The sequence below is a fragment of the Physella acuta genome, unplaced genomic scaffold (genome assembly GCF_028476545.2).
Source record: "Physella acuta isolate Inbredline_101_S28 unplaced genomic scaffold, ASM2847654v3 ptg000372l, whole genome shotgun sequence".
NCBI classification, from domain to species: Eukaryota; Metazoa; Mollusca; class Gastropoda; family Physidae; genus Physella; species Physella acuta.
In genome coordinates this window covers 483,842-503,980 of record NW_026731891.1, presented here as the reverse complement: position 1 = coordinate 503,980, position 20,139 = coordinate 483,842, and the positions used below count along the sequence as shown (strand labels likewise).

Genomic DNA, 20,139 nt, shown 5'->3' with positions numbered 1-20,139 from the left:
ATAAGAGTATATGGAACATCTTCTGAGTCGCAGTGCACAAAACCACGCCCCTTTTTACTTTCTCGTATATACGAAGTATAGAGAAAGTCTTGTAATCGTGCACACAAAAAAAATCGAGATTTTTACAAATCTCGACGTTTTACACCTCACTGATACGGGAAAACATAATTTTGCAATCTTGTCCGTATGTCTGTCAGTGTGTAAACACGATAACTTGAGTACCGTTACAGCTAGGTTGATGAAATTTCATATATAAGTATTTTATCAAAATCGTAGATCCGTATCAACTTTTGAGCGATTTCCGATAACCGGAAGTGGTACTTTTTCTACTTTGAATTTTTTAAAAGCCTATAACTTGAGTACTATTTAGGATAGATAAATAAAATTTCACATGTAAGTAAAAGATCTAAATCTCTACCTTCTGTCAAATTTTGAGTAATTTCTGTTGACCGGAAGTACTAATTTACGCTATTTCCGATTTCTCAAAAAACGCATGTAAATTTATAAAGTACTAATAATATCTTTTTTCTATGAGATTCTATTCTATTTATAAAGTTTAAGTAATTAAAAATCATGTCTATATTCCAAGTTATATAAGAATATTCGAGAAAGTTTAGGGGAGATCACTCCCGGTTTATTTTAAATTAGTTTGAGGTACATTTTCTGTCAAGATATTACAGGAAATCTTTGTTACAAAACATTGTCTCGAGCATTTTCATAATCCACATTGATTAGCAACTGAAATATGTAATCCAAAATACCTCAAATGTATATTTATCATTTCAGATTGGGCTGCCATGTCTAGTTTATTGTAGAAAATATTCATAAATAAAAAATGTATTTACACTTGTTAATATAATACATGGATGGAATGGTTAGAATTACAATATAAATATATTTGTCTGGTTAGAATGAGAGCTGTTGGGAATGTCATGTAATTCATGTACAAACATTTTCAACATACAGCAGTGTTTCATATTGTCAACTCACTTTCTCAGACTTCATAACATTAATCAACTAACTTTTTCAACTATTGTATTCCAAAAATACATTCAACCAGTCATTCCAACATAGCCAATGCAAAAATATGCTTGTAAAAATCCTGGCCACAGCAGGTTGTCATAGCAACTAAACCTGGCCACAGCAGGTTGTCATAGCAACTAAACCTGGCAAGAAGAGGTTGTCATAACAACTAATTGCACTAGATGGGCAAGTCCATAAAACAACAGGGGTAGACAACAAACTGGATATCATGTCCCAAATCCAAGACTAAATGCCATTTCAACTAAGGATTGACTTGTAGATTCGTGGAAACAAACAAACATTTCTTTCTGGGTTGGGTCACAGCGGCTGGAGATGAACAAAATCAAAACAATTTCATTCCTGTCAAAAAAATGTACAAACCTAATTCTAGAGCCCATTTCTGATTGTATTCACCACCCACATCGCCCAATTAATCATCACTCACCCAATCAATCAACCCCCACTCAACCAATCACCCCCACCCAATCACTCACCCAATCAATCACCCCCACTCAACCAAACACTCACCCGATCACCCAGTATCCTAATGATGTTTGATGCCTCTTGTCAAAACTTTGATGACTTCTACACTGAAATAAGAGCCCATGTTCTCTATAATCTTTGTCTAATGCTGGCAGCAGTGATGGCTTTTCAATCTTGACTACCATCTGCCCATCAGATAACAATTAGTCATCTCATGTCATTTAACATATTACATAGTCATCTTATGTCATTTAACATCTTACATAGTCATCTTATGTCATTTAACATATTACATAGTCATCTCATGTCATTTAACATATTACATAGTCATCTCATGTCATTTAACATCTTACATAGTCATCTCATGTCATTTAACGTCTTACATAGTCATCTCATGTCATTTAACATCTTACATAGTCATCTCATGTCATTTAACATCTTACATAGTCATCTCATGTCATTTAACATCTTACATAGTCATCTCATGCCATTTAACATATTACATAGTCATCTCATGTCATTTAACATCTTACATAGTCATCTCATGTCATTTAACATATTACATAGTCATCTCATGTCATTTAACATATTACATAGTCATCTCATGTCATTTAACATATTACATAGTCATCTCATGTCATTTAACATATTACATAGTCATCTCATGTCATTTAACATATTACATAGTCATCTCATGTCATTTAACATATTACATAGTCATCTCATGTCATTTAACATATTACATAGTCATCTCATGTCATTTAACATATTACATAGTCATCTCATGTCATTTAACATATTACATAGTCATCTCATGTCATTTAACATATTACATAGTCATCTCATGTCATTTAACATATTACATAGTCATCTCATGTCATTTCACATCTTACATAGTCATCTCATGTCATTTCACATCTTACATAGTCATCTCATGTCATTTAACATATTACATAGTCATCTCATTTCATTTAACATCATACATAGTCATCTTATGTCATTTAACATCTTACATAGTCATCTCATGTCATTTAACATCTTACATAGTCAACTCATGTCATTTAACATCTTACATAGTCATCTCATGTCATTTAACATATTACATAGTCATCTCATGTTATTTAACATATTACATAGTCATCTCATGTCATTTAACATATTACATAGTCATCTCATGTCATTTAACATAATACATAGTCATCTTATGTCATTTAACATCTTACATAGTCATCTCATGTCATTTAACATCTTACATAGTCATCTCATGTCATTTAACATCTTACATAGTCATCTCATGTCATTTAACATCTTACATAGTCATCTCATGTCATTTAACATCTTACATAGTCATCTCATGTCATTTAACATCTTACATAGTCATCTCATGTCATTTAACATATTACATAGTCATCTCATGTCATTTAACATATTACATAGTCATCTCATTTCATTTAACATCATACATAGTCATCTTATGTCATTTAACATCTTACATAGTCATCTCATGTCATTTAACATCTTACATAGTCAACTCATGTCATTTAACATCTTACATAGTCATCTCATGTCATTTAACATATTACATAGTCATCTCATGTTATTTAACATCTTACATAGTCATCTCATGTCATTTAACATATTACATAGTCATCTCATGTCATTTAACATAATACATAGTCATCTTATGTCATTTAACATCTTACATAGTCATCTCATGTCATTTAACATCTTACATAGTCATCTCATGTCATTTAACATCTTACATAGTCATCTCATGTCATTTAACATCTTACATAGTCATCTCATGTCATTTAACATCTTACATAGTCATCTCATGTCATTTAACATCTTACATATCATACAACACTACACATTGTCCCCCATTTTTTCATTTGTTTCAATGACAATCTGTTAAGTTTTTAAAAGAACACAACAGAGACGTAACACAACTAATGAAGATGTCCATGTCTAAAACGGTTGCACACCATTTTTTGTGACCCTTGCTTTGTACATTTAAACATCTATTCATTTATTGGAAAAAAAATCCCCAAAGTAAACCAATTGGAAAATTATTTCTATTTTTTGTTGATAAGAGAAAATTTGAGGGCCCCTAAAAGCCATTCTGCCCCTCCCACTTAATCCTCACTGTCAACGTGCTAAGGTCTTAACTTCATCTTTCAATTCTCTTGAGATGAACCACACATAGAAACACATCAATAACAAGTCTGTGGGAAAATTAAACTTAATAGCATTATTTACTAGCATTTGTGATACTTTTTTGAAGCTGGGTAGTTGTAAAGTAATTTGTCAGAGTTCAGTTGCTGTAAGTCATTTTTGTTTCCTAAGATCCGGGTTATGTGACACTGTACCTGTTCTTTGAATAAAGCTCTTATTTTGAGGGTGGCCAGATAAAAGTTGTCCAAGACTTGATCCTGAAGCTGTGAGTGGAGCTCTGTCAGCTCGGCTTCAGTTGGAGTTAGGACAATTCCTTCTCCTACAGCAGCATACATGAATACCTTGTTTGTGCCGCCCCGACACAGCCTAAAACATTGGTCACTTGAATTAAAACACTGCCTCAAAATTTTATCAAGTGCAAACAGATTCCGGTTAGGGTTGGGTTAGGGTTGGGTTAGGGTTGGGCTCTTCTAGTGCCATCTGGTTATAGAAGTATGTGACAAATCTGCTTCAAGAACACACAGAGACAAAAAGTTCTATTAAGCTTTTAATTAAGAATATGATATCAAATTATCAAATTTCAAAGTGAGGAATCAGAAATAGAGTGAAGTACTTGTTCAGTTTACCGGAAATTTCTAAAAAGTATGAAGAAATCTATGTACAGGAGATGATACTTAAATATGAAATTTTGTTGCACCAAACAGAAAAAGTATTTGAGTTATCAGCTTTTGAGATAGTTCAAAACAAACAGACACAAGGCAAGATTGCATAGAAGTTTTCCCAGCTCACATAGGTATTAAATGTCAAAATTGGTCAAATCTTTTTGATTTTTAGCACAATAACTACAATTCCTCTATATATTCCATATTCAAAATGGTAAAAACATAATACTGATTCATGATTTAATCATAAAACATTTCAAGTGGTTTTTTTTCTTCATAAAAAGTTAACAATACTCAGACATTTTATTAACCTGACGTATTGAATGTGAACTGACCAACATATTATGTCTGAACTGACCGACACTGACTGACACATCATATCTGAACTGACCGACACATGTCTGAACTGACTGACACATCATGTCTGAACTGACCAACACTGACTGACACATCATGTCTGAGCTGACCGACACATGTCTGAACTGACCGACACTGACTGACACATCATGTCTGAACTGACCAACACTGACTGACACATCATGTCTGAGCTGACCGACACATGTCTGAACTGACCAACACTGACTGACACATCATGTCTGAACTGACCAACACTGACTGACACATCATGTCTGAACTGACCGACACATGTCTGAACTGACCAACTTACCAGTGTCCTTTATAAACCTCCTGGGGGAAATGGATGTTTAAAGCTGACAGACTAAGCCCAGCCAGATCCACCACAGAACTCACTCTGCTTCCTCTGCTCTAAAAGGTTTCAAACAAAATACTTTGATCAAATATTTTCATTAGAACAGACACAGGACACACCAAAATACTTTAACCAAAATTATTTGAATGAGAACAATGTGTTAATTAACTAAGGATAAATTTATAGATGCAACTTTAAACAGAATAGAACATTAGATGCAGCAAACAAAATTATGTACAAGATACAACATAAGCTGCAGGATACAAAAAGAGACACAGGATACAACAAAAGACAGAGGATATGTATAAACATATCACCTTAGTATGTCCAGCACTACCACCGCTACCAGCTGAATCATTCGAGCCATACGACAATTTACTGCCCTGGCGTCTAATGTTTGACAAATCAAACGTGTTGTCACTTTCTGGTATAAAAAAAAATATTTATTTAACCTGTTGTCACTTTCTGGTACAAAATAAATATATTTATTTAACCAGTTTTTACTTTCTAATTATTAAAAAAAAAAATTTACTTTCTGGTATAAAAAAATAATTTTTTTTGGGTGGTTATCATTGTCAACATCACAGATATACAATGATTTTTGTCAACAATACTAGTTTACACTGAAAGAAAGCTACCACCAGTAAAAAACAGCTTGTCACTTTCTGGTATCAGAAAAAATATAATTTACAAACTTCAGGACTGTCACTCTGCCAACTTGACCTCTCCCATCCGTGTGTTTACCAACTTGAACACCCTTACCCTGTTTGTTTACCCCCCCCCCCCCCACACCCCCTTCCTGCTTGTTTACTTTAATCTGGGTTCTACAGGCCTCTTACTTAAAGAAGATAATGTGACACAGTACCTAGTCTGTCAACTGACTTGGACCATAAAGAAGATAATGTGACACAGTACCTAGTCTGTCAACTGACTTGTACCATTAAGAAGATAATGTGACACAGTACCTAGTCTGTCAACTGACTTGTACCATTAAGAAGATAATGTGACACAGTACCTAGTCTGTCAACTGACTTGGACCATAAAGAAGATAATGTGACACAGTACCTAGTCTGTCAACTGACTTGGACCATAAAGAAGATAATGTGACACAGTACCTAGTCTGTCAACTGACTTGGACCGTAAGAAGATAATGTGACACAGTACCTAGTCTGTCAACTGACTTGGACCGTAAAGAAGATAATGTGACACAGTACCTAGTCTGTCAACTGACTTGGACCGTAAAGAAGATAATGTGACACAGTACCTAGTCTGTCAACTGACTTGGACCGTAAAGAAGATAATGTGACACAGTACCTAGTCTGTCAACTGACTTGGACCGTAAAGAAGATAATGTGACACAGTACCTAGTCTGTCAACTGACTTGGACCATAAAGAAGATAATGTGACACAGTACCTAGTCTGTCAACTGACTTGGACTGTAAAGAAGATAATGTGACACAGTACCTAGTCTGTCAACTGACTTGGACCGTAAGAAGATAATGTGACACAGTACCTAGTCTGTCAACTGACTTGGACCGTAAAGAAGATAATGTGACACAGTACCTAGTCTGTCAACTGACTTGGACCGTAAAGAAGATAATGTGACACAGTACCTAGTCTGTCAACTGACTTGGACCGTAAAGAAGATAATGTGACACAGTACCTAGTCTGTCAACTGACTTGGACCATAAAGAAGATAATGTGACACAATACCTAGTCTGTCAACTGACTTGGACCGTAAAGAAGATAATGTGACACAGTACCTAGTCTGTCAACTGACTTGGACCGTAAAGAAGATAATGTGACACAGTACCTAGTCTGTCAACTGACTTGGACCGTAAAGAAGATAATGTGACACAATACCTAGTCTGTCAACTGACTTGGACCGTAAAGAAGATAATGTGACACAATACCTAGTCTGTCAACTGACTTGGACCGTAAAGAAGATAATGTGACACAGTACCTAGTCTGTCAACTGACTTGGACCGTAGGACACTTTCATTTCTGGATGACGTTGAGGCTGAAAGAAAAGGTTAAATTTATCCTCTACTTGTAGTATCAAAACTAATTATTATATAATGATATAGCTTGTATCCACTGCACAGAATATCTTAATGTCATGATACAGCTTGTATCCACCAAGCACAGAATAGCAGCACACCTTCTTGTAAGGATTATTACAAAACTGGACACATGGGGTTTTGTTAGGACTCTACTGGACACATGGGGTTTTGTTAGGACTCTACTGGACACATGGAGTTTTGTTAGGACTCTACTGGACACATGGGGTTTTGTTAGGACTCTACTGGACACATGGGGTTTTGTTAGGACTCTACTGGACACATGGGGTTTTGTTAGGACTCTACTGGACACATGGGGTTTTGTTAGGACTCTACTGGACACATGGAGTTTTGTTAGGACTCTACTGGACACATGGGGTTTTGTTAGGACTATACTGGACACATGGAGTTTTGTTAGGACTCTACTGGACACATGGGGTTTTGTTAGGACTCTACTGGACACATGGGGTTTTGTTAGGACTCTACTGGACACATGGGGTTTGGTTAGGACTCTACTACACATGGAGTTTTGCATTAGGTCTTTGTCAATCTGAGTAAAGTTCCCTTTTCAAACTTGACAATGGTCCACGAGCAAGTGAAATAGAGTTCACCTGTTTCTGTGAGCTCAGCTCTACTGATTAGATTATTTACCAACCAGAGTTATGATGTATTCATCTATTAAAATGTACCTGTTTGACTTCCTCTGGCAGATGATCTACCCCTACCTGGGCTGACAGAAGAAAGAACCTCAGGTGATGCTAACAAGATGCCATCAGCTGTACTGTTTAACCTAAAGATGTTAGAGGCTAGTGAGTACCCCAGTCCAACAATGAGACAGTGGCTACCTCAGTCTAACAAATAATGAGACAATGGCTACCTCAGTCTAACAAATAATAAGACAGTGGCTACCCCAGTCCAACAATGAGATAGTGGCTACCTCAGTCTAACAAATAATGAGACAGTGGCTACCCCAGTGGACTAATGAGACAGTGGCTACCCCAGTGGACTAATGAGACAGTAGCTACCCCAGTCCAATAATGAGACAGTGGCTACCCCAGTGGACTAATGAGACAGTGGCTACCCCAGTGGACTAATGAGACAGTGGCTACCCCAGTGGACTAATGAGACAGTGGCTACCCCAGTGGACTAATGAGACAGTGGCTACCCCAGTGGACTAATGAGACAGTGGCTACCCCAGTGGACTAATGAGACAGTGGCTACCCCAGTGGACTAATGAGACAGTGGCTACCCCAGTGGACTAATGAGACAGTAGCTACCCCAGTCCAATAATGAGACAGTGGCTACCCCAGTGGACTAATGAGATAGTGGCTACCCCAGTGGACTAATGAGACAGTGGCTACCCCAGTGGACTAATGAGACAGTGGCTACCCCAGTGGACTAATGAGACAGTGGCTACCCCAGTGGACTAATGAGACAGTGGCTACCCCAGTGGACTAATGAGACAGTGGCTACCCCAGTGGACTAATGAGACAGTGGCTACCCCAGTGGATTAATGAGACAGTGGCTACCTCAGTGGACTAATGAGACAGTGGCTACCCCAGTGGACTAATGAGACAGTGGCTACCCCAGTCCAATAATGAGACAGTGGCTACCTCAGTGGACTAATGAGACAGTGGCTACCCCAGTGGATTAATGAGACAGTGGCTACCCCAGTGGACTAATGAGACAGTGGCTACCCCAGTGGACTAATGAGACAGTGGCTACCCCAGTGGATTAATGAGACAGTGGCTACCTCAGTGGACTAATGAGACAGTGGCTACCCCAGTCCAATAATGAGACAGTGGCTACCCCAGTGGATTAATGAGACAGTGGCTACCTCAGTGGACTAATGAGACAGTGGCTACCCCAGTGGACTAATGAGACAGTGGCTACCCCAGTCCAATAATGAGACAGTGGCTACCCCAGTCCAATAATGAGACAGTGGCTACCCCAGTGGACTAATGAGACAGTGGCTACCCCAGTGGACTAATGAGACAGTAGCTACCCCAGTGGATTAATGAGACAGTGGCTACCCCAGTGGACTAATGAGACAGTGGCTACCCCAGTGGACTAATGAGACAGTGGCTACCCCAGTGGACTAATGAGACAGTGGCTACCCCAGTCCAATAATGAGACAGTGGCTACCCCAGTGGACTAATGAGACAGTGGCTACCCCAGTGGACTAATGAGACAGTGGCTACCCCAGTGGACTAATGAGACAGTGGCTACCCCAATGGACTAATGAGACAGTGGCTACCCCAGTGGACTAATGAGACAGTGGCTACCCCAGTGGACTAATGAGACAGTGGCTACCTCAGTGGACTAATGAGACAGTGGCTACCCCAGTGGACTAATGAGACTGGCTACCCCAGTGGACTAATGAGATAGTGGCTACCCCAGTGGACTAATGAGACAGTGGCTACCCCAGTGGAATAATGAGACAGTGGCTACCCCAGTGGACTAATGAGACAGTGGCTACCCCAGTGGACTAATGAGACAGTGGCTACCCCAGTCCAACAATGAGACAGTGGCTACCCCAGTGGACTAATGAGACAGTGGCTACCCCAGTGGACTAATGAGACAGTGGCTACCCCAGTGGACTAATGAGACAGTGGCTACCCCAGTGGACTAATGAGACAGTGGCTACCCCAGTGGACTAATGAGACAGTGGCTACCCCAGTGGACTAATGAGACAGTGGCTACCCCAGTGGACTAATGAGACAGTGGCTACCCCAGTGGACTAATGAGACAGTGGCTACCCCAGTGGACTAATGAGACAGTGGCTACCCCAGTCCAATAATGAGACAGTGGCTACCTCAGTGGACTAATGAGACAGTGGCTACCCCAATGGACTAATGAGACAGTGGCTACCTCAGTGGACTAATGAGACAGTGGCTACCCCAGTGGACTAATGAGACAGTGGCTACCCCAGTGGACTAATGAGACAGTGGCTACCCCAGTGGACTAATGAGACAGTGGCTACCTCAGTGGACTAATGAGACAGTGGCTACCCCAGTGGACTAATGAGACAGTGGCTACCTCAGTGGACTAATGAGACAGTGGCTACCCCAGTGGACTAATGAGACAGTGGCTACCTCAGTGGACTAATGAGACAGTGGCTACCTCAGTGGACTAATGAGACAGTGGCTACCCCAGTGGACTAATGAGACAGTGGCTACCTCAGTGGACTAATGAGACAGTGGCTACCCCAGTGGACTAATGAGACAGTGGCTACCCCAGTGGACTAATGAGACAGTGGCTACCCCAGTCCAATAATGAGACAGTGGCTACCTCAGTGGACTAATGAGACAGTGGCTACCCCAATGGACTAATGAGACAGTGGCTACCTCAGTGGACTAATGAGACAGTGGCTACCCCAGTGGACTAATGAGACAGTGGCTACCCCAGTGGACTAATGAGACAGTGGCTACCCCAGTGGACTAATGAGACAGTGGCTACCTCAGTGGACTAATGAGACAGTGGCTACCTCAGTGGACTAATGAGACAGTGGCTACCCCAGTGGATTAATGAGACAGTGGCTACCTCAGTGGACTAATGAGACAGTGGCTACCCCAGTCCAAGAATGAGACAGTGGCTACCCCAGTGGATTAATGAGACAGTGGCTACCCCAGTGGACTAATGAGACAGTGGCTACCCCAGTGGATTAATGAGACAGTGGCTACCCCAGTGGACTAATGAGACAGTGGCTACCTCAGTGGATTAATGAGACAGTGGCTACCCCAGTCCAAGAATGAGACAGTGGCTACCCCATTGGATTAATGAGACAGTGGCTACCTCAGTGAACTAATGAGACAGTGGCTACCCCAGTGGACTAATGAGACAGTGGCTACCTCAGTGAACTAATGAGACAGTGGCTACCTCAGTGGATTAATGAGACAGTGGCTACCCCAGTGGACTAATGAGACAGTGGCTACCTCAGTGGACTAATGAGACAGTGGCTACCCCAGTCCAAGAATGAGACAGTGGCTACCCCAGTGGACTAATGAGACAGTGGCTACCCCAGTCCAAGAATGAGACAGTGGCTACCCCAGTGGACTAATGAGACAGTGGCTACCTCAGTGGACTAATGAGACAGTGGCTACCCCAGTCCAAGAATGAGACAGTGGCTACCCCAGTGGACTAATGAGACAGTGGCTACCTCAGTGGACTAATGAGACAGTGGCTACCCCAGTGGACTAATGAGACAGTGGCTACCCCAGTGGACTAATGAGACAGTGGCTACCCCAGTGGACTAATGAGACAGTGGCTACCCCAGTGGACTAATGAGACAGTGGCTACCCCAGTGGACTAATGAGACAGTGGCTACCCCAGTGGACTAATGAGACAGTGGCTACCCCAGTGGACTAATGAGACAGTGGCTACCCCAGTCCAAGAATGAGACAGTGGCTACCCCAGTGGACTAATGAGACAGTGGCTACCCCAGTCCAAGAATGAGACAGTGGCTACCCCAGTGGACTAATGAGACAGTGGCTACCTCAGTGGACTAATGAGACAGTGGCTACCCCAGTCCAAGAATGAGACAGTGGCTACCCCAGTGGACTAATGAGACAGTGGCTACCCCAGTGGACTAATGAGACAGTGGCTACCTCAGTGGACTAATGAGACAGTGGCTACCCCAGTGGACTAATGAGACAGTGGCTACCCCAGTGGACTAATGAGACAGTGGCTACCCCAGTGGACTAATGAGACAGTGGCTACCCCAGTGGACTAATGAGACAGTGGCTACCCCAGTGGACTAATGAGACAGTGGCTACCCCAGTGGACTAATGAGACAGTGGCTACCCCAGTGGACTAATGAGACAGTGGCTACCCCAGTGGACTAATGAGACAGTGGCTACCCCAGTGGACTAATGAGACAGTGGCTACCCCAGTCCAAGAATGAGACAGTGGCTACCCCAGTGGACTAATGAGACAGTGGCTACCCCAGTCCAAGAATGAGACAGTGGCTACCCCAGTGGACTAATGAGACAGTGGCTACCTCAGTGGACTAATGAGACAGTGGCTACCCCAGTCCAAGAATGAGACAGTGGCTACCCCAGTGGACTAATGAGACAGTGGCTACCCCAGTGGACTAATGAGACAGTGGCTACCTCAGTGGACTAATGAGACAGTGGCTACCCCAGTGGACTAATGAGACAGTGGCTACCCCAGTGGACTAATGAGACAGTGGCTACCCCAGTGGACTAATGAGACAGTGGCTACCCCAGTGGACTAATGAGACAGTGGCTACCCCAGTGGACTAATGAGACAGTGGCTACCCCAGTGGACTAATGAGACAGTGGCTACCCCAGTGGACTAATGAGACAGTGGCTACCCCAGTGGACTAATGAGACAGTGGCTACCCCAGTGGACTAATGAGACAGTGGCTTACACATCCTGGCAGCAGCTTGAGATGCCTTCTGTCTCCAGCTGTTCCAGTGTTGCTCTCCCCTGCTCCAGCAAAAGGGGTGTGGCATGAGCCAGAGTTCTGCAGCCTCCAACCTCTACCAATGCCACCAAGTAGATATAGCCCTAGAGAAAAAGTTTCATCCTATAGGTAACCGTTGTGTGGGATGGAGAAAAATGTCATTTTTATAACCAATGCTTTCAGTGTCAAATACAGCTTCATTTTTTTTAAAAGAACCCTTTTAATTAAAAACCCTAATTTTAGCAATCCTAAAACCAAACTTTGACATTTTTTAAACCCTGAAACTCTATTTTTTAAAGAACTGACAATTATTTCCTCACACTTCTAGAAATTTGATTCCTATTATGCTAGCTCAATAAACATTACTTAGGTGGACTTAATATTTTTGAACAGTTTTTAAACAAAAAATTCATAATTAAAGGGATCATAGAATCACCTCAACTTGAAATTCTATTAAACTAAATTTCTAGAGCACCCCTTATTACAGATGATGTGAAGCTTAAGTTAGAATAAATTTAATACACCTGGCTCATTTTGAAGGTGAAGTTAGAATACTTGAAAACACCAGGGTAGTGCGTTGTATGTTTGGGTTACAAGTGATATCCAAATCAGGTCAAAAAGAAAGAAAACTTTATAAAAAGTAAAGTCTGGACTACATACTAGGCCAAGAAGCAGAAGTTGGGTGTTAGAGCGACTAGGCCTGTAGCCAGTTGGAAACTGTGCATCATCCTGGCTGCTATAGGACTTCATCTCATGCCAAACCCTGACCTCATGTCGTCTTGACACCAGCAACAGGCCATGAAGGTTCACAAACAGATTGACATTTTTTTGTTCACCAGGACATAGGTGACTGCACATCAAGTAATTCTGGTTCAACAAAACAAATGCTAACAAGCAAATCTAATCAATAATTATCTTCATGAAAAAACATTTAACAAACACATCGAACAAATGCATCTTATGCATGCGATAGGTTTTAAAAAACACATCTATGAATGTTCATGTTGACAAAAAGCAGGTTACGATAAAACAATTATTATTTTTAAAAAAGTTTACAATCTCTGTCTGTCCGCAAAATATTTTCGCCGGACATCACATCAGAAACTGCAGCGATATATGGATAACTTGCTACAGACTTTTGTTGAAAAAAATATGTTAGATGTTTTAAATGTATAACCACAATTTTATTTAAAGAAGAAAAATTAAAAATAAAGGCGTATTTGAATGTAGGGAAACAGTATTATTTATGCAACCAGAAAAGTGTTTAAACTTGGGACAAGAAACGCATTTAAAAATGACGTCGCTTATTGTTTACACTAAAAAAAGAGCACGAAACTGATGACGTCATCTTCCGAGTTTAGAATAAAAAGAAATGAACTATTTCATTTAAATATGATTTAGAGCTATGTACGCTATGAAATGTATACAATACGATTTTCTCGGCCTAAACTTAAAAAAATTATTTTATCTATTTGGATTCTAGATCTAGATATTGATCTAGATCTAGATATTCTAGATCATCTAGATCTAGAGATTCTAGATCATATAGATCTAGAGATTCTAGATCTAGATGATCTATAAAGCTAAGTTGTCGGGTGCCCGATAGGGCACTTCCCGGCTCCGCATTGAAGAAAGCAAGTTTGCTTTATTTTATTTTTTTATTATAAAGGCTTTCTTTCTTTTTCTGAAATCTGAAAATTAAACAGTAAGCGGATATTTATTTTTTAAAGGTCTTCTTTTGTTTTCTATGAATAAGAACTCATGAAAAGTAATTCTTATTATTAATTTTCCAGACAGAAGCCTATTTTTTGCCTGAAAAAATCAACTCTTTATTTTTTCTTCTTTTAAACTGAGTAATTATCTTTCTTCAATAAATAAATAATTACTTAAAATTTATATCAGTGTGTAGAGCATTCAATTACGATTAATTTTTATCAATAATGTGTGGATTTAAATTAACGGGTAAAAAGATATAGGTCATTTAGCTTCTTTAATGAAAAGCATTTTTGCGTAATATTGAAGAAGTTATTACCTGCCCCTATAAGACTGGTGTCTGTCTCCAGCTGCTGACCACTTCTTATAATTTTATAAATGATTTAACTAACACCCCCCCCCCCCCCCCCCCCCCCCAAACCTGACCACAGTGACCTGTTACCTTGTAGAACAGACAGGTACCACTTATTGTGAATTGCCTTCTGGCAAAAAGGTCTTTCTCATCCTGAAACATTGGAAGAGTTGTACAAAGTCATACAGGTTGGGGTCAGTACATTTCTTACAAATGATATTCACAACTTTTTTTACTGGCTCAATTCATTACTTACCAAAAAATCATCAAAATCCATAGACTCAAATTCATTTAAAATTTCATCACACAACAACTGGAAAAATAGTGAAAAATTTAATTGACACCACTGACTTGACTCAATGAAATTCTTAGCACAAATGTTATGAATGTACACAATCTTTTAATGAAGGGATAAAACCCTGATTGGGAGGTTTAGGGAAGTGGTTGGTGGAAGTGATAAAAGGCTGGAAGAGATGGAGGTTGCAGGGGGTGACAACAAACTCCTAGTGGGTTGTGGTGATAAAACCCAGGAGGGGAGGGGGGGGGACGGACAACAAACCTTTGTTAGAACCCAACAGGAATAGCGGTGCAATGCTTGACTTGGGGTCAGGACATGAGAATCTTACCTGGTTTTCATGGGACAGGTGCAAGAATTTGACATAATAATAATCCAACGTTGGCTGGGAGAAGAGAGTTGTCTGGCTGCTGTATGGACCCATCGACTGTACAAACATGACAGCCATTAGCTGGTCCAGCCATCTTCTATCACACTCAACAAAAGCACTAGATACAAATATCAAATATTCATTAGCTACACCAATCTCTAAAGCACTAGATACAAATATCAAATATTCATTAGCTACACCAATCTCTAAAGCACTAGATACAAATATGAAATATTCATTAGCTACATTAATCTCTAAAGCACTAGATACAAATATGAAATATTCATTAGCTACATTAATCTCTAAAGCACTAGATACAAATATGAAATATTCATTAGCTACACCAATCTCTAAAGCACTAGATACAAATATGAAATATTCATTAGCTACATTAATCTCTAAAGCACTAGATACAAATATGAAATATTCATTAGCTACATTAATCTCTAAAGCACTAGATACAAATATGAAATATTCATTAGCTACACCAATCTCTAAAGCACTAGATACAAATATGAAATATTCATTAGCTACATTAATCTCTAAAGCACTAGATACAAATATGAAATATTCATTAGCTACACCAATCTCTAGTGCACAATTTTTATGACAAATATAAAGATAGGCTAGATACAAAAGACAATTTTAAACTAGAAAAACTATTCATGAAGTAGACAAATGGAATCTTTTAAAACCTTGACTGAAATAATCAAATATTAAAAAAAAAAAAAAAAAACTAAATCATTGAAGGCCTAGACAAAAATAAAATATCAGAAAGTAAAAGAACTTACACTTAAATACTAGACAAAAATAAAATATCAGAAAGTAAAAGATCTTACACTTAAATACTAGACAAAAATAAAATATCAGAAAGTAAAAGATCTTACACTTAAATACTAGACAAAAATAAAATATCAGAAAGTAAAAGATCTTACACTTAAATACTAGACAAAAATAAAATATCAGAAAGTAAAAGATCTTACACTTAAATACTAGACAAAAATAAAATATCAGAAAGTAAAAGATCTTACACTTAAATACTAGACAAAAATAAAATATCAGAAAGTAAAAGATCTTACACTTAAATACTAGACAAAAATAAAATATCAGAAAGTAAAAGATCTTACACTTTAACATCAGTAAATAGCAGCACCAGAAGAGAGTGAAGGGAATCCAACATGGCCGTCAATGCACTAGCAGATATTCTGTCAAAAATAGTTTGAAATTTTGACCAGGTCAATGCTCCTCTTTAATGGAAGTTTTTTGCCCCTTACTGCTATAGTTAATCCTATTCATGTACTAAGTGAATAACCAAAATATCCCAAGATGTGCCTCGTCTCTTGTTATTTTTTTTCAATAAAACAAAGAGATATGTTGTTGGATTATTAACTAGCAATAGTTTTAAGTCATCAATTTCCAGAGATTTTTATGCCAGGAATAAGGTTGTTTCAGGAGGTAATGCACAGTAAAATAAATATTTGATTTTCACTAGAATTTATAAATGTGCTCACAAATTCAACAGAATGCAATTTTTCTAAACATTATTTTTGTAAGCATTTTATTTTGACCTATGGGCACTTCAAGGAGTGGTCTAGCGGTCGAGAGCTGGACTGCTAACCTGTAAGTCTCGAGTTCAAAACCGGGTTCAAGTCTGATGTGTACCTAACTCACGTTAGGGAAAATAAAGGCGGCTGGGCATAGTGCTGACCACACTATCTCTTCATGTGCCAAGGCCACAGAAACAAGTGAACTCTACTTCACTTGTCCTATAGACCATCAAGTTTGAAAAGGGAACTTTACTTTTATGGGCACTTCAATAATATTTTAAATACAAAATACTTTTTATTTGCTAAAACTGAAAACGGTATCTAAATGGTTCTATTAAAAATATTTAATCTTAATTATTCTAACAAACATATCTATATTCTATTAAAACTCATTTTATTTTATTTAGTTTATTTATTTTATTTTTTTGATTTTCGGTATTGCTTGATCAGAGCATCTGCAATATGTGTAGAATTTTAAAATATGTAGAGAAAAAATTTCTTTTTTCAAAATATTATAGAGATTTAATTTAAATTAATGATATATTCATAAATAAAAACAAATTTTTATCTATACATGTTGAGAACAAATACTTTATTTTCACAATATGTTTTCCACTAAAACGTAGACTGTGTTGCCAATTGAAAAGTTTTGAATTATAAAGCTAAATTTTCTGTCAGCTTAAAAAATATGTTTGTTGTTTTTATGAGGTTCCAACACTATTATCAATTTTCAACAGGATCACCCTTAAGAGATCTTCAAATTTGAGGATAAAATAATTTTATTTAGGAGAAACTTGAATTTGGAAATTTGAGTTTTATTTACTAAACTATTTTAGGCCTTAAATATCTTCTACTAAAACTGGAGTTTGTTTACAAGCGTGTATATTTTTATTTTATTTGTTTGTTCAGTTAGATGAGAGCAACTCCACTATTTGTAGAACTGTAAATACGTATTTATGTAGAGAATAATGTTATATTTTTCCCAAATGTTAATTTTTTACATATTCATTTGTAGAAACACCCCTTTTATTATAAAAGTTCTGAAAGTATACTTTATTTAAAAAAAAAAAAAAAAAAAACTTTCACCGGGACTGACCCGGAAAAGTACACACAATAAAATTACGTCATTGATTCTAGAGTAAAAGTATACAATTTAAAATCCCGTGCCATAAAAAATACACATTATGACGTGATTGATATTTGGTAATAAAGACACGAACATTGTCTACTAATTTATTTGTCTAATCTTAAAAGTGATCTGCATGCAGAGTTTCTTTCCAAATAGTTTATTTACTTATTTTCACATCAAACAAGTTGCCTATCGGGACCTGGCGGGCCATAGTGCAGGTGAAGTAGAGTTCACCAGTTTCTGTGACCTCGGCAGGGATAGGGTAGTCAGACCCATGCTCAGCTGAATCGGTGTTTTAAAAGACAAAAACATGTTGACTGAGGTGTGACGCCTTTTTAGATTTGGGGGTTGGGCTTTTTGTGTGACAGCAGGGAGGGGATATCCTCAAACAAGGGTGACATCATTTTTAATGACCCCTAAATCCACAGTTATCCAATAGTTATAGATAATGGGTGGTGTAGTTCCATCGAAATTGTTCTAACTAAACATATTTCATCTAAAATGTTCTAAATAAATGTTTGAAAGCTGCAGAAAAGAAAACAGAGCCTCATAGAAAAATGGAGGAGGAGGCTTGGTACATAAGCGAGGACATCTGCCTATTTTCCTCTAACAATGATTGTATTTTAAGGTTTTTAAAACACTGGAAGGATGGTTTTTAATAAATGAAGTCTGATGGGTTGAGGTAGCCAATTTTATAGATCTAATATTTTGTTCATTTTTTATGTGGTGTACATGAATCTGTAGTTTATTTAATAAAGGGCTTACACCTTCATTTTAAAATGTCCTCAAACGTCTTATTACTGTGTGCTGTTCAAGTTTTTTGTATAAAATTTCCTCTATTTTTAAGTTGTCTCCTAAAATGTAAATATTCTTTATTATAGTTGGCAGCTGAATTTATTTTCTGCCAGTTATAGACATGTCAGCTTTAAGATTTTAAACAAGCATAATAATGCTGAGAATGAGGGAATAAACAAGAAGACGACCTGCTCTCTGGCATGCCACATACAAGAACGTCTGGGCCACACTGTCTGTAGGCCACATTGACACTCACATTGGACAGCTTCATCTGAGTGCTGGAACAAACACCATCACATGAGTTCACCAAGTTTAGCTAAAACTCTCTCATAAAGCTACAATTTACCTGTCTCATAAAGCTACAATTTACAACTGTCTCATAAAGCTACAATTTACAACTGATAAAGCTACAAATTTATAACTGTCTCATAAAGCTACAATTTACAACTACTGTCTCACGAAGCTACAATTTACAACTGATAAAGCTACAAATTTATAACTGTCTCATAAAGCTACAATTTATAACTGTCTCATAAAGCTACAATGTACAACTGTCTCATAAAGCTACAATTTATAACTGTCTCATAAAGCTACAATTTACAACTGTCTCATAAAGCTACAATTTACAACTACTGTCTCACGAAGCTACAATTTACAACTGATAAAGCTACAAATTTATAACTGTCTCATAAAGCTACAATTTATAACTGTCTCATAAAGCTACAATTTATAACTGTCTCATAAAGCTACAATTTACCTGTCTCATAAAGCTACACATTTTTACCTGTCTCATAAAGCTACAATTTATAACTGTCTCATAAAGCTACAATTTACAACTGTCTCATAAAGCTACAATTTACCTGTCTCATAAAGCTACACATTTTTACCTGTCTCATAAAGCTACAATTTACCTGTGTCATAAAGCTACAATTTACCTGTCTCATAAAGCTACACATTTTTACCTGTCTCATAAAGCTACAATTTACATCTGTCTCATAAAGCTACAATTTACCTGTCTCATAAAGCTACAATTTACCTGTCTCATAAAGCTACAATTTACAACTGTCTCATAAAGCTACAATTTACAACTGTCTCATAAAGCTACAATTTACAACTGTCTCATAAAGCTACAATTTACAACTGTCTCATAAAGCTACAATTTACAACTGTCTCATAAAGCTACAATTTACAACTGTCTCATAAAGCTACAATTTACCTGTCCCATAAAGCTACAATTTACCTGTCCCATAAAGCTACAATTTACCTGTCCCATAAAGCTACAATTTACAACTGTCTCATAAAGCTACATTTTACCTGTCCCATAAAGCTACAATTTACCTGTCTCATAAAGCTACAATTTACCTGTCTCATAAAGCTACAATTTACCTGTCCCATAAA

General features: G+C 38.0%; 1 protein-coding gene across 1 annotated transcript in view; it reads right to left on the bottom strand.

Annotated features, from left to right (window-relative positions):
- Window positions 1-608: 608 nt before the first annotated feature.
- Window positions 609-20,139, bottom strand: part of LOC131941751 (protein inturned) — a 31,465-nt gene continuing 11,934 nt past the window's right edge. Inside the window, exons 7-20 of the mRNA XM_059301223.1 lie at window positions 18,930-19,019; window positions 16,398-16,475; window positions 15,232-15,388; window positions 14,862-14,918; window positions 14,696-14,758; window positions 13,201-13,407; window positions 12,505-12,644; window positions 7,802-7,902; window positions 7,016-7,072; window positions 5,370-5,476; window positions 5,011-5,108; window positions 3,876-4,047; window positions 1,552-1,691; window positions 609-1,350 (exon numbers count right to left, since the gene is read on the bottom strand). Coding sequence (XP_059157206.1) covers window positions 1,251-1,350; window positions 1,552-1,691; window positions 3,876-4,047; window positions 5,011-5,108; window positions 5,370-5,476; window positions 7,016-7,072; window positions 7,802-7,902; window positions 12,505-12,644; window positions 13,201-13,407; window positions 14,696-14,758; window positions 14,862-14,918; window positions 15,232-15,388; window positions 16,398-16,475; window positions 18,930-19,019 — 1,567 coding nt within the window. The 3' untranslated portion in view covers window positions 609-1,250. The remainder of the gene's footprint in view (window positions 1,351-1,551; window positions 1,692-3,875; window positions 4,048-5,010; window positions 5,109-5,369; window positions 5,477-7,015; window positions 7,073-7,801; window positions 7,903-12,504; window positions 12,645-13,200; window positions 13,408-14,695; window positions 14,759-14,861; window positions 14,919-15,231; window positions 15,389-16,397; window positions 16,476-18,929; window positions 19,020-20,139) is intronic.